Consider the following 15,924-nt stretch of genomic DNA (forward strand, 5'->3'; position numbering starts at 1 on the left):
ACGCCAGCCGTTGTCGAGCCACCAAAGCGGCGAGTGTGACGAAGACATGCACAACACATACCCCCAGTGACAAGGGTCCTTCCCTCACATCACCTCTGGCTCACCATTTGCACATATGACATCACTAAATGACCATCATGTGACGCCACATTTCTCCTGTTTCGAATAAAAAATTTGACATAATAACCGTTCTTCAGGCTGCGCTCCGGGTGACGTCGTACCATTTCGCTTCTTCCATCAGCTAGTCAATTTAGAGACTAGATTGCAATAGAGATTCGAAATGGTAGCATATCTACCTTCCATTGTATGCCGTGTAGTAAATAAGCTTAACACGCTGCTAAGCCATGTGCTAGTAACTCAACGCTAAACTTATTAAAGCTTCTTTTTGGGCGAGTTAACCCGTAATTGTTTACTAAACAGTTATAACGCAAACAAGACAACCACAGGGAGACGGCACAACGCAAAATTACCAAAGAAAACCAAGTGAACTTGCACGTCTTAATCGATTTAAGTGGCGTTAAACCCTGCTAATTTTTTCCAGACAAAACATTTAACTGTTAATGACACAGCCTGTTAGTAAAGCGTGGGCTGCACCAAGCCCACCTCATCAGTTATGTAAAAGAATGTATGCGCCTCTTGGATGAGGGCCGCCATCTGGTGTAGGCGTCACAATTCCGAACAGTTTTTTTTTTCTTTTCTGAAATAAAGAAAGCTTTCCCCAGAATTCCGTGTTTTAGAGCGCAGTTCTTATTTGTAACTTCCTGGATTGCGCGTGGTCGCTGTCGGCGTAGTCGCTGTTTTCAGCGCGATGAGCCACCTGCCACCTGTACAGGTAGTATTAGAGCCAAATACCATCTTTCACTGATGGCAGGTGATAGAGTGGAGATGCAAATCCCCTCTCTGATGTAGGCCAGGAACACCACTTACATACAGCTTCCAGCCGTCTTGCGCACCCCAGGCAATTTTTTGTTTTGTATTCAATTAAGTAATAATTAACATAAATTAGTTACAATGCTAAATATTGACTTTAGGCAATAAATGTGCTGCTGGTTTTTGACGCGCTAAGTGTTAACAAAACAAAACCGACTGGACACGGACGTGACGAAGCGCGGACTGACAACTGTTTATTGCAACAAAGATTATCATAATGATGCTTAAAATGAGACGTGCCACGAGGCGTGGTTTCGTGAAGAGTTCAGCTCGTCAAAAAGCAGCATGTACAACGAACTAGACCTAGTTTTCGCTCTCTTAATAAATGTGATTTGCAAAACTGTAGAGCACTTTCTGAAACCACAATTCCGTTTATTTTCTACGAAGAAAGCCTCGCCTCACGTACATCTTTTTTTTTTTTCGAGCTTCAAGGAAAACTCACGAAATACAAAAAAAAAAAAAATCACGGGACCAGCGCATTCGTGCGCCACTATTGTGGAGCTCTCAATCGTGATTTGAACAAACGAAATCAGCTACAGCCGTGACTCCACGGCCCCGTTGCAGCGGCCGGCTGACATGTTGGCGACGGTTTCTTCGGCCGTGCCAGCCAGTCGGCGCACGTGACTGTGCAAATCAGTTCTTCACGTAGAAGTCCGTGTCTAGAAAGGTATAAAAGAGTGCATATTGAAGACGTTAAGCAGCCTTGCCAAGGTATATGTACTATGGTAGCGAAGGCTCCATAGACACCTTACGTACAAAACATGGCGGCTCATGGGCTCCAGCGACCAATGAAAATTGGGGGGGGGGGGGGGGCATGACGTCAAATGACGTCACGCACCCGTTCACTTTGGCGCGAATTATAAACAAGTTTTTGTTTTAAAAACTGCCGCTTTGCATTGACGAGCCTGCATCTTTTGAAGGTTGCTGCCTTTCAGCGCGCGTCAACCTTTGCCATCTAAAAGAACTCGAGTTTCTGTGGTTTATGCCCTTGCCTATAAGCAATTGCTTCAGCACAATGAAACTGATTAGCAAAGGTGGCGGCATAGAAAGGCAGCAACACTTGAAAACAGACCAAGCATGCAAATTCATAATGCAAATACTGCTGCAAGTCATGCAAGCTTACTTCGGCCATGTACTTTGTCCAGAAACACTGGTGCAACAGGGCAGTCGTGCTATAGTGCCTAGAATAGATTCTAGGCACTGTAGTCGTGCCCAGTTCGCAACAGAGTGTACCAAGGGAAAAATTATGGTTTTCATATTCATGGTTTATTGCATCAACCAAGCAAATACCGCAATAAAACACAATAAAAATGCATGTCGCAGAGAGCACAAACAGCAGCGCTGTTTAAGTGGTCTTATCATCCGATAAATCACAGCCAAGGCATGGAAAAGGCTTGAAGTGCCTCCCACAAAACATCACCAGTTAAGAAACATACATGTACAGAAAACAAAGCAATCACAGGTGCAATTGAAATAAAAATGCCATGAAAGTAGGAGCATAGAGCACTGGGATAACTCTTCATATTTAAATCCTTCGGCAGAAAGAACACAGCAGTTTTCAAGGCAATTTCAAGGTTGCACCAGTTGACACAGCTTTAGCATCAACAAACGTGCTTAACACAGGAGCATTAGAGCAATTAAGTGTATGCAATCTCCAGATCTGATCACCGCTGAAAGTCAGCCGGGAAGCGGTGTAATAAGACACCGACGGTTGAGTACACGCTGCCGCAATGAGCCACATAACATCGCTTCCTCACTTTGTTCGGGCTCATCTTGCAATAAAGCGCTAAGCGCAACGCAATGCTGCAAAAAGACTTCGCACTGTCCGCACGTCCAAGGGGACGAAACCGAGAAAACACGGCTGCAGGGGGATATTAAATCTCACCAAACGGCGACAGAGCAGCGACCAGCAAGGATGTGGAAATCTTCGCAAAAGGAATATTTTCAGACTTGCGAACTAAATTTATACGCTTTCCCGGACGCGCCAAGGCCCGCACCACCCGCACCATAGTAGACGGCGATAAGAAACCGTTTCGTGCTTCATCAGCTTCGTTATCTCCGTTGCCTTGGTTACCTCTTGTTGCCTACTTCAGCAAGAACCCAACAAGGCCTGAAAAGTTTCAATGCCACATCAAGGGGGCGCGATAAGGGGGTTGCAATATTGAAAAAAAAAAAAAAAATAACAATGTCTTAATAAAATACCTTACCTCATTCACAAGCAAAGTTATCAAAATGTCTATTCTTCTTATGTTGACTGATACTTTTTAATTTGTAGTAGTATAATTTCTTAATCTGAGTGATTGGCCCCCCGACCGGTGGCTATGCTGCGGCACCGCTAAACCGCTTTTTGGCCCAGCCTTCGCCAACACACTACTTCCGCCATGGCCTTCAATTCATCTTCAGACAACATGTCTATAGACCAACACCGTGTTTACAAACAAAGGGGGCGCTCGCGGCGCCGCAGCCTATTGGGGGTAAAAAATAGGGTTAGCGTCCATACGAATACATGGAATCAAAATATTCCAAAGCAGTTTTCTCATTTCACGGGGCACCTGTGATGTCATTATTCGGTACAAAGGGACTATGAACATCCTAGAACAGATCGTCAAAATATTAAATCTCATTACCGGGGCGAAGTATTTTTAAAATACCGCGAAACATGTTGGGGTGCGAGTTGGGAGGGCGACCCGTAGAAATACATGTAAATACAACTTACCGGAACATTTCTCTCATTTCGCAGAGCATCAGAAGTGGTGGCCGGTCGTTAAACGCTGACCAGCGCTTTGAAGAAGTGTGTGATAAAGTATAGTGCGTCATTAAGGAGGCAGTCTACTTTTAAAACTCCCCGAATAACCTGTGTTATGAATCCAGACACCGCCAAAAGGCAAGCTGGGTGTAGCGAATCGCGCAGTTTTGCTTAGTCTGATATACTGCCGCATAGGGTAAATAAGCTTGATAATACTGTCGCTCCAGTGATACGTGCTAGACATAATTACACTTAAAAAGCAGTTGTCAAACGCCATACGACAATATGAACCGAACGAGATTCGCGCATTGCAGCAGACGACAGCGTAGCTGGCGATACCCACCGCGGCCGCCTCCAGCTCTAGAGCGTCTGCTAGCGACAGCGGTTGGTGCATGGCCGTCTGCAACGGTGCGCGGTCAGTTTATCGGGCTGTGAGCGGTCCCGCAAGTCGTCAGACTTGCATTACTTCCAGGAGAATGAAGTGTGTCATGCAACATGACGTCGGGGCGTCGTACAAGACGTTCACCAGAAAATGAGAAGAGTTCAACGCTGCTGAACCGAGCAAAATATTGCGGTAAGTTGTGTTTACATGGATTTCTATGGGTCGCCCTCTCAACTCGCACCCCGATACGTTTCGCGGTATTTAAAAAATACTTCGCCTTGGTAATGAGATTTCACACTTCCACGATCTATTCGAGGGCGTTCATGGTTGCTCTGTACCGAATAATGACATCACAGATGACCCTTGAAATTAGAAAACTGCTTTGGAATATTTCGCTTCCATGTATTCCTATGGGCGCTAAGCCTATTTTTCACCCCCAGCCGGACCAAAAACGTCAAAAGCATTCTTATTCTGGTGCGTGTGTTCCGGTTATTATACGCAAATTGAGCGCTGCAGGAAGTTAACAGGACATTTATCTACTCTATTTAAAGCAATAGCTCTTCTTGGTCGGATTTGCGCCGCCATCAACGAACGCAAGCATGCAGTGCTGTGCAGAGAAAACCCCTATTCAAAACGTCACCAGTGTGCAGGTCTGCATCGTTGGGGCGCACCCTCAAAGCGTCAGTTTCCCATTTTCTTCATTTTATTCACAATTAATCATTTTCATTTGTACCAGCAGGGGTTATCACGTCCTTTGTTCAATTTATTACCTTGATGCTTGCCTTCTTTAGATTTTCTATGCACGGGTTTCGACCATCGGACTGGATATTTGGGGTAGTGGTGCAAGGAGTCTCCACTAATACAAACAATAATAATAATAATACTCATATACAGTATGAATAGCTAGGAGTGTTTCACAAGTGGCTTCCTTTATTCAATATATTTCCGTCATTGTTCACAGGGGCGTTTTCTGCCCCTTTACGCAGAAGGGAAATGCTGTGAAGCCACGAAGATACAATTAGAGATACCATTAGGAAGATATCATTAGAGAGAGAGAGCGATGTTTGCTTCTCATCGCTCTCGCGAGTTTATTCGACTGGACATAAAAATAGGAAACGGACAATGAAGCACTATGCACGTGCGCAGAACGAACAATCGGTGACATATTACAGGGATAGAGTGTGCCACTGACAAGGAACTGTGGCGGTGGGCAGCAGAATAGCACGTGAAATGATAATAAAAATAAATAGTATTGTTATGCTGATGTCACCTCGCCTTACGCAAGGTAGGGCAATTGGAAACGACAGGAAAAAGACTTTGGGGTGAAGTATAGACTTAAAAACGTCCATTGCTGCTGCTGATGATGATGATGACGACGATGATGGCTACGCTTAAAAATGTTGACAGAGCCACGAAGACGTAACAAACTATTGTATTTTGTTGGCACTGCTTTATGCGTTGGAACTCCAAATCTCGAGCATTGCGGCTGCTTAAGAAGCTCAATACGACAGTATCGCGACTGATCTTCCTTGGTCACGATGCTGAAGAAAATAGTGCAATGAAATTTCGTATATACAAGCCTAAGCACGAGTGTCATTCTCAATGCAAACAGGCTGTGCAGGCCGTATAAGAACCCCTGCGGCAATGATGCAAAGCGTGGGGCGTACTATCCCTTATCTCAGAATATGATAGTATACTTAACGATCAGCAAGCTCCCCGACTCAGTCATTTACCCTCAAAGCTCAACGGTTTGTTCACAAACACCATGATGAGAGAAAAATTCTCTCTGGTCCGAGTTTAGAATCCGGGACCACCACCTGATAACCGTATACCAACAATGGCAACCATAACGGCTAGCCAATGGTAGTAAATACCCACCTAATACAATTTATCTACTACACCTTGAGAGGTTCCCCTAAACATCGTATTAGCCCTTATCATGGGCTAGGCACTATGGTTTAACAAATATGCATCACGGTTGTTCAACGGGTACGAGAGCTACGGGCCCAGCCCCTAGGCGAGACAATCAAACACAGACTTAGTGAACATGAGCGAAATTTTCGGGACGCTACTCAAGGCCTCAAGTTTAATGACAAAGCAAATATTCATAGGCAATTTTGGCGAGGAAGATCACTGACGCACGCTATAATCGCAACTGGGCGGTTATTGCAGGAGCGCGCCTGGATAACTATGTCGAGAGGAGACTCTTCCTTTCTGCAAGCTGTCTCACATGGGTAATTTAAATGACAAATTGCATCCAGCCACTGATGATATTGAAATATTGTACATAAATGTTTCGTGCGCAAATTTTGAGCGCTTTTTATCCACTGAATTGCTTGTACGTATGCGTGATTGTAAAAAGAAAAAATGATTTGAGCCAGTTTTTCATGGGCCTTTCGCACGTGTTCGGTGTCGCGTCTGAATCGCTCTGCGGAGTTCACCATGTGGGGAATAAGCTGGTTGATACCTATTATAGATCCTTGTAATATTTCTTGTTGTTTCGTACCTTCTGAATGCGTGACTGCTTATGGCTTCCATTTCTTACTCTGGCGTTGATCCACAAGATGGCGTAATTGCGCTTTTTTCACATTGCTGTTTGTGTGAACACTGTGTTCAATACCGGCGACAGTTTTTCTGTTTTCGCTAATTTATAAGCGATGTCTTTCAAACGCATTCACTATGAGCTTGATTATCTGAAAGAGGGGTTAGCCGCGAATCTTCGTCCTTTATTTGACGTTGTTAAATTGTGAACCTGGATATTGGTAACCATTTTCAGTGAGATCAGAATGTAAAAGTTTGGCACTGCAATCATTCATATAACTCTGGATTTAATCTCAGCATTTCTCAGCAATCGCAGGTTCCAAATTGTGCTTGTAGTTCTGGAGCAGGTATTGCGCCACTTCATCCCTTGTTTCCAGGCCTATTTCGATGCATGAATGCCGACTTCATTGAGCTATTATCAAGATTTAATTCAAACGGAATTGCCAGATTGAGCGGAATTGAATTTTGTTCATTGTATAGGTTACATATGTTACCCTTCACACCTTTCTCAATGCTTTCTGTCCTTTTCTATTTAAATAAATGTTTGCTGAAAAAAATTTTATGGCTTGACTTCTTTGAGATGTACATTGAATTGGCGGTATATTTCTCAATGAGAACACTGCGTGATCATGTGTGGTTTGATTGATGTTGGTTATATGAATAAGTTGAAATCGCTGAATGAATTTTGTGTTATAAATATATAAACTATAAAAAGAGCGGGAGGGTTTCTGGCACCGCCATTTATCGCATACCCGCCTTACGGTGCCTGCAGGACAATATTGAATAGACCTGCAACTATAGATTACCGCATTATGACTACTACGCCTCTGCTTTCACTAAATATTGAAATTTTATTAGCTTGAAAAGGCAGGAATGAAATACAGATATCACCGCAGATGATGTTTCCTTAGCAAAGGGTGATGATGGCAGAACCGGTTTCAAGACGCTACAGCTGGTGCTATGATAGGATGGCGTGATATTTGTTTGGTTGGTTTATAGGTCTAACGTCCCTAAGTGTGTTTTTTGGTGTTGATTAAATAATTATTTGTAGTGAATAAGCATGAATTCTTTTGGGGAGAAATATATTGTTTGTTTATAAATGATCTCTCTTTCTTTTTGCCGGCAATTTTGTAGAGCCTGTTCGATCGTATTGGCTACTGCTATGAACAAAACATTTTGTTTGGGTTCAATAATTGTTTCGCAAGGATACAACTTACAAATTGAAGGGTATGGTTGGTAGTCACTCATGGTGGATGAAGCACCAAGAAGGCAAAGACGAAGACTACATCCGTACAGCACTTTCTTTACTATGTGCAAGCTCAAAAGCTTTCGCTCTGCAAATCTATTCGGAAATAGCTTAAATGGAGGCCAGAATGAAAAAAAAAATAAACATTGAGATAAGAAGATCTTCCGCTCAGTGGGTAAAGTTCAGGCCGCAAGCTCTAGGGGAAACGTTGCCTCCGATAGTCTGAATTAAATGGCTGCCCTTTGTTCTGTAAACGGTGAGCCATCATTTGCTCCTTTTCCCACCATATTGTCCAAGTTACATCCAGTAAAACGTATTACTGACAGGAGCTGAATGAAATTTAGATATACTGCAGTTCCCACAGGTGTGGTTGCAATCTCTCGAATTTATATTGTGGCCTTCGTTTCACTTGTATGTTGCAGGATAGCGAGAAAGGATTCTTGCCGGCTCTCGCGTGCAATTCGTACCTGCCTGCTTCTTACGATGCTGACCGTAATTACTCGATTTATTGTGATTGCATATATGACACATTTCTCATTTAATATTCGGCGTGATTGTGTGGCTTTTTGAATTATTTTTTATTCTGGGTTCTCCAAATTATTTTGTCATTCATGTTAGTGCTCTTCATTCACCTCTTGATTACAAGGAGGCGTTGCGCTTTGTGTTCGGTATTCTACTGGGCATAGTATGTGTGTTGATTTTTGGTATTTTTCGTAATGACATGAGGGCTCGTCATCGTTGGTGTCTCCGTGTTGCACAATGGATAAAATATGCCACTCTCAGGCAACAAACTGTCGTTATAAACCGAAGTCACTCATAAACGAATGCTGGTAGTAATCACAAGAGCTAATACACACCTACGTCAAGAGTTAAACACTCAAGGGAAGTTCCTGGTTCGCTTATCTATGTCCGTGCCATATGCGTTAGCCGGCTCGGAGCCCTATTCATTTGCCTCGGTCCGCTATGAAAATCACTATTTGAAGCAAGAGCGATTCACCCCGACTGAAGCACTATGTCAAACTACGGATGTAAGTTTTATACCTCTGTTCGTGCTGCTTCTTAAATGTTGCATGAGATGTCTGCTACAGTGCATGAATAGAAGTTGTGTTCGTTTGGACTTGATACATTCTGAACGCATGGAGTGGTCTCTTTTTATGCATGCTGCAAACTTTTGTGTAATTTAAATCAGAGTCGCCTTGGCCAAGCTTGAACTTCGCTTTATTGGCTCTTTGCACAACGAACGTCGCAGACGTGCTGTGCGTGATGAAATCGTCGTTAACGGACTACCTAAAACTGGTAGGACGCTTAAGCTCCCCCTTTAAGAGTGGCATGCGACAGCATTAGCGGACCTTTCTCGCATTGTGTTCTCATTCGTTTCTGCGGCTCTTAAGCTGCACAGCCGCCTACTACACGGTGTTGTTATTTACCCATAGCACGAGTGTGTTATGAAACATAACTTGTGCACTTTGTCCTCTATTATTGTTCAAAGTTTTATCTCCACATGGTAAAATGTTTCTTGACCCCTTACTCGTTCGACGTTCACGCCCATTGAGTATTTCACTCACGCGCGCACTCGCACACTCGCGCACACACTCACGCGCGCACTCGCACACTCGCGCACACACACACACACACACACACACACACACACACACACACACACACACACACACACACACACACACACACACACACACACACACACACACACACACACACACACACACACACACACACACACACACACACACACACACACACACACACACACACACACACACACACACACACACACACACACACACACACACACACACACACACACACACACACACACACACACACACACACACACACACACACACACACACACACACACACACACACACACACACACACACACACACACACACACACACACACACACACACACACACACACACACACACACACACACACACACACACACACACACACACACACACACACACACACACACACACACACACACACACACACACACACACACACACACACACACACACACACACACACACACACACACACACACACACACACACACACACACACACACACACACACACACACACACACACACACACACACACACACACACACACACACACACACACACACACACACACACACACACACACACACACACACACACACACACACACACACACACACACACACACACACACACACACACACACACACACACACACACACACACACACACACACACACACACACACACACACACACACACACACACACACACACACACACACACACACACACACACACACACACACACACACACACACACACACACACACACACACACACACACACACACACCGTCTTCAGCCCGATTCTGGCGCATGGCGTCCGCCTCTCTATTTCGGTAGTCAGTATCTTTGGCCCGCTTATGCCGCTTTGCCTCCGCATGGGTCTCACGATAATCCGCGTCTCGGGCACACTTCTGTGGCATTGCCTTCGCCTCTCGTGCCCATCATCTTGGCATTTTCGCGCCGCCTAACCCTCATCGCCTCTGTTCGCCTAGCCTTCGTTTCCGCTTTTTCAGACTTACTTGGCCGATCCCGCCGCCGAGGGCCAGACGTATACGTGCACCGTCCGCACTCGTAGAAGGCTCCCGAGCGGGAACATGCATAAATACACCATCTGCACTTGAAGAAGACGAAGACGACTCATATGAACTCCCCGCACTGCTGTCGGCAGCATATCCATCACACATGCAGTTAAGAAACGCATCCGCTCCGCACCCATTAAAAATTGCACAGCCAGCGCCGGCCGGCCGGTGGTGGGCTGGTGGCGGCACAGTGGTGGAAGAGTGCGAAGCGCGGTCCGCGAGCAACATGTTGGCGTCATCTACCCTAAAGAAGTCGTACTATGTAGAGTTCGGGTTGCCGCTGGCATGATATCGCCCCTAAATTGCATGTTAGCAAAGTACAAAATTTACGGGTATGTACAGTGGCACTCGCTTAATTTCTTTTAATTCCGTAATAGTTCCTTTCTAATGACATAGCGTACGGCAAAGCTCACACAAGACAGCCCTTTACTCGAACGAAATAGCGCGGAACTTTGATGTATCGGTAGTGTGCTCGTCTCGCAATCAGAAGTCCAGGAGATCGAATCCTGGTATGTTCTACTTCTTTGTTCATTCACTGTGAATTTTCGCTCTACAACGGACAGCGACAACAACTCCGATACCGGCTTTTCTGCGACGCGCGGCTCACCGTGTAATTGCTCGTTCAAATTTCAGCATTCGGCGGAAAAAGCGAGAGATACCCGCTGCCGCGGCGGAGAATCCGCCGGAAATCTCGGCGTAAAGCCAATTCGGTCCGGTACCGATCTTGCCGCCGGATTTTTCCGCCGAATTACAGCAGCCAATAGGAAGGCGAGGCAGTTGAGTCGGCGTTGCCCGCGGTGTCGACCGCTATCATCCCTCAGGGGCAAACAGGCAACAGCGTACTCGCAATCGACCATCGGCTCACAATAAGTGACGGCCACAGCCGAAATGCTTTCGACGCCGTGAAGCTATATCGTGTGCGGTAGGACAAACATCACCCCGAACACAAAAACAATGTGTTCAAGGATGGAATAAAATCCATGCTGTCCTTGGTATGAGCGGCAAGTATGCCCCTTTTGTTTGCAATGCCTGCAAATAGCATGTTGAAGCTCTTGTTGCCAAAGGGTCAGATATGTGCCTTGATTTATAGTGAAGAATTCCCTTCGGCACTTAGCATAGCTGTATGCTTTTGGTGGCGTACGTAGCTGCAGTCGAGCGGTCAGGGAGCTCGCAGTCGAGCTGCGACGGCAGTAATGCATTGGCTCAGATGTGTGAGCGAAGGAGCGTGTCGGCGGCAGCGTATTTCGCTCGCTCGCGCCGCCGAACGCTCAAGTGTGAACGAGCCATAAAACCGCTAAAGCTAGGTAAATTGCCTCGCAGCGAGCCAGTACAAGCTTCCCTGCCAGTGGGTTTCGTGCCGGGGAAAGCACCTACCGGAAAAAGCGGTGCCTGGTGGCGAAGACAGGAGTGGCGAAACCCTCTTCGTTGGCCGCGCCATGCACAGCGATGATTTAATACCGGGCAAAATTGTCCGCTCCCGAGGCTTCTGCTACGTTTCCAACGACCAGTACGAGTACTACTACAGGGAGTACCAGGTATTCATTGCGCCATTGACATAGGTATCCTTTTACGAATGTCTGTATTTGCATATCTATAGTCGTCAATACTTCCACGCTCTACTTTTGGAGCCTTTATGCGTTTTTGTGAGCCTTTCGCAGCAGACGATTCGTTCGGAATATGCAGCACACGTGCCGCAATGTAAAACTATTTTCACTGGTCCAGGAAACGTTGCACGTGTTATGAGGTTTTCCCAATTGACATCACTCCGCAATAAATGCTGACTTATCCTTACACTTGAAGGCATGGCGTAACGCCCGCTACGGATACGATGATTTAAAATGGCTTTGTTGCCATGCCACAGTTATCAGAAACGATGAGGTTTGGTTTGATTTACGAGGATTAACATCCCAGAGTAACTCAGACTATGAGTGACGCCATAGTGTAGTGAAGGGCTCCGAAAATTTCTCCAACCTTGGGCTCTTTAACGTCCAGTGACATCGCACAGCACACAGGCTCCTAGCTTTTCGCCTCCACCAAAAAATGGCCGCCACGGCCGTGATTCGATCCCGCATCCTTGGGTACATTTGTCAAGTACCACTGCGGCGCCGCTGCGGACAAGCGAAATAAAAATGCCTGTCTGCTTCTTCCCAGCCATCCCAAGTGGGTGCAGCATTTGGCGAACGCTATTAGCATGAAAAGAACTTGAGCTTACCATATCTCAAACTCCCGTGTTTAACCCTTCATACAACAGCAAGACACCTTTATCCTACAAGATTTGTGCACCGACACCTATGTAGCATATTTTTGCATGCTGAACACTGCCGAACTATCAGATTAGAAATGCAGCGTATGTATTTTTTTTTTCGTAAATAGCCTTCTTTGGTATTCTGTGCCTATTTATAAGTGCGGATGTATCTATCGATGAGAACAATTTTGGTGACAAAAATGAATTTGAAAATGCTATTCCATCACACACCAGCCCCAAATTAATTCTTGAAGAAATTTGTAGTTATAACTCCGGTTTTCTTACAGGTCAGAAATACAACGGTACGGATATAAACAAACATATTAGAGACTTTTTACGAAGCTTTTGGTGCGTATTTATAACCCGGCTCCTTCAACAAAAACTAATAAATACAGCTTGAAAGGGATCTCATCCAGCTTCATAAAACATTAAACGTGATGCGATTCTACAATTTGTACACATGTGGGACATCCATTCAGCTTATGACCTATAAACAGTGAAACAAATTGTAAGTCTCGTGTTTCTATTAACGAGGTACAAACATAGGGCGGAGCTGTGTACATAAATAGTAAATTCTACATTTCGCAAATTTTGTAAAACTACATAACTTCGGTCCATTCGATAAAATGATAGGTGATATCGAACATTGTCGTCTCTGGAAAGGTCGCAGGTGTCATTTTTCAGCTGTTGAAGTAATGCTGCAAGATGGGCTAGTTTGCTCACCTTCATTTTGAAAAAAAAAAAATAAAATAAATATGTATATATATATAGGCACGATGAAATACAAATACAGTGCAAAAAAACAAGGAAGGACAAAGAAGGGATACGCACAGCTCTCGCACCGTTTTTTTGTCCATTTTTTTTTTAGCGCTGTGTCTCCTTCACTTAGGCACTGCATTAGAGTAAGGTGATGGACATTAACTAAATACGCTGGATTAACTTTTTAGTGTTGTGCGTGAGCCCCGTTCGTATGCAGTGCAATAATTAAAGAGATGGCGCATTTGCGTTCTGTGTTGAAACTCTTTCGCAGGCACTTGTCTGTGACAGAGCTTCCCTGGAGTGGCTGCCAGCTTCTTATGGTGGCGTGCCGAGCGGAGCCATCCAAGGCGGCCGGACTTCCTCTGGCGAGCCACTCTACATTGGCCGTGCCCTTCACAATGGAAAAATGACCCTCGGCAAGGTCCACCCGTCCTTAAAGTGCATGTTCACTCCATACGATATGAAGGAGCACAAATACACAGAGTACGAGGTCCTGGTCTGCAAGACTGTCAACTTCTAAGAAACCCGAAAACGACGCAATGCTAATACATGATTGTAAGATCAAGTTAAAAACCCTGAAAACGATGCTTAAATAGCCATTAATTAGCATGTTGCGTGTCCTGACAGGCTTTCGTAAAGCTAAGTATTTAGATAGCGCTAAGCGGCATGTGCTTGCCACATGTCTAAGTTTTCCCAAATACGTGCAACAGCTGGCTTAAGGAATGACGGCAGCGTTGTGTAAATAAAAATAAAATGCACAAATTATCGATAAATCGGAGTGAACTGCATAACTACAGAAGCACAAAAATCTCGTTTTGTTAGTAGCTGTATAATTTCTTTGGCTAGTAAAACCCCTGTACAATTGAATTATTTTTTGTGCAAATATATTCGAGCTAGTAATGTATACCAGCAGTCCTTTGTGGTTGGGATGCGTTCTTGACGCAGATTTTGAGCAAATAAAGATTTCAGAATTATTTGTTTTGTAATCTGTCACAATCATTCACTCATTTGACGCAAATTGGTCATCCAACCTCGTGTTTTTTCCAACGCATAGGCAGATAGTACCAGTGTTATATTGTGTGCCAGGAAAGCAACACACAATTTTTATGCAATGCACAAACAGAGGCTTCAAATACCTATTTCCCAGCCACAGCCAGCAAGCGTGCAATAGAAATGTGAAAACAGCGATTTGTCCTTTCATGGTAGTAAAATTTTATGGTCTTAAAATGTTTGGTATCAAGTGAAAAACTTCCCTCGTACACAAGTGAAGGACTAGGTGCAGCTTTTGCGTGATTGCATTTCTACCGACTGCCGAACACACAAGCTGATAAAAGAATACTTCTATCAAGGTTATTTTATACCACTTCTTCTATGCTTCCTCTTCTCAGCCTTCTAATCTTCCAAGCTCATCTAGATAGCGGGGCAAGCCTATATCTATACCAGAGTAACCATGTATGAAGCTTGCGATTCTTAGAGATGAGGTCTCCGTTTATATCCGGGCGAGCTTGGCAGGGTTACCTGAGCAGTGCAGAAGCAAAAGTGGGGAAAATCTGGAGTCCCAAATAACAAACGCAAAACATCCTCAGGAGATCCTCAAATATCCAAAAAGTCCTTAATCCAGTGCCGGTCTGTTGATGGCATCCTCAAAGCTGGGCCCATCTTCAAAATATCTTGAGAGGATCTACTCTGGATCATGAAGCACTTCTATTCCCTTGTTTTCAGTAGGACTGCAATGCGTATAGTGTTTCTTCGAAATGTACAGCACAAGGAGTATGTTTATAAGCCATGTAATGAACCTAGTTGTGCATCTCCAGCGTTCGCACTGTTGCCGGGTGTTCTTTTTTATCGTTATTATTTTCGCCTTCATGCGTAAAGACATCATTACGCACAAGGTAATCAAGCATTAGCAGACAGCCGATGTTGTCCCTTATTTCCTTGGTGCGCCTAGTGCTCAGTCTGAGGAGGAGGAGGGGGGGGGGGGGGGAGGTGGAGAACGACAGTAGTCTAAGCAGAGGGACGTTAACAGTTGTCGGCGGTGATTGGGTGCTGAAAGGGCGAGGGTAAGTCTGATTCACAATTGTGTACGGTACGTGAGTAATCGAATAAGGGGCACTGAAATGAGAACAAGGGTCATCCATTCAAGTGATAATACAATGCGCTATTGCAGAGGGTCGGTCACGAATGTCTCCTGTCCGTCGGGTGTATAGGCGCTTTTATGGCTGCAAGAGAGGAAGCACGATCTATAGTAATCTTGATTACTCTTGCTATTCACTCGGCGCAAACCACCCGGTTATAAATATGCTGCTCTAGGCATAAAAAAGGCAGGTGCAGAGTAAGGGATTGACGTACTTTACGGTACATGCCGTATGTGTTTCTTTCGTTGTCTTTTTCGCGCAGG

General features: G+C 44.8%; 1 protein-coding gene across 1 annotated transcript; it reads left to right on the forward strand.

Moving 5' to 3' along the window:
* Positions 1–8,857: 8,857 nt before the first annotated feature.
* Positions 8,858–14,500, forward strand: LOC146206095 (pfs47 receptor-like). The gene is made up of 3 exons (XM_084608504.1): positions 8,858–8,873; positions 11,843–12,057; positions 13,798–14,500. Exons 1-3 carry the CDS (start codon positions 8,858–8,860, stop codon positions 14,044–14,046), a joined length of 480 nt encoding a protein of 159 aa, XP_084464630.1. The 3' UTR covers positions 14,047–14,500.
* The last annotated feature ends 1,424 nt before the right edge of the window (positions 14,501–15,924 follow it).

Source organism: Amblyomma maculatum, chromosome 1, assembly GCF_055883805.1.
Source record: "Amblyomma maculatum isolate TAMU_Amacu chromosome 1, ASM5588380v1, whole genome shotgun sequence".
In the NCBI taxonomy this organism is placed as follows: domain Eukaryota; kingdom Metazoa; phylum Arthropoda; class Arachnida; order Ixodida; family Ixodidae; genus Amblyomma; species Amblyomma maculatum.

Bases quoted from the DNA above. Each gene is read 5' to 3' on its own strand.
- LOC146206095 (XM_084608504.1), top strand. The intron at 12,058-13,797 runs GTATTCATTGCG...ACTCTTTCGCAG, and splicing joins ACTACTACAGGGAGTACCAG to GCACTTGTCTGTGACAGAGC.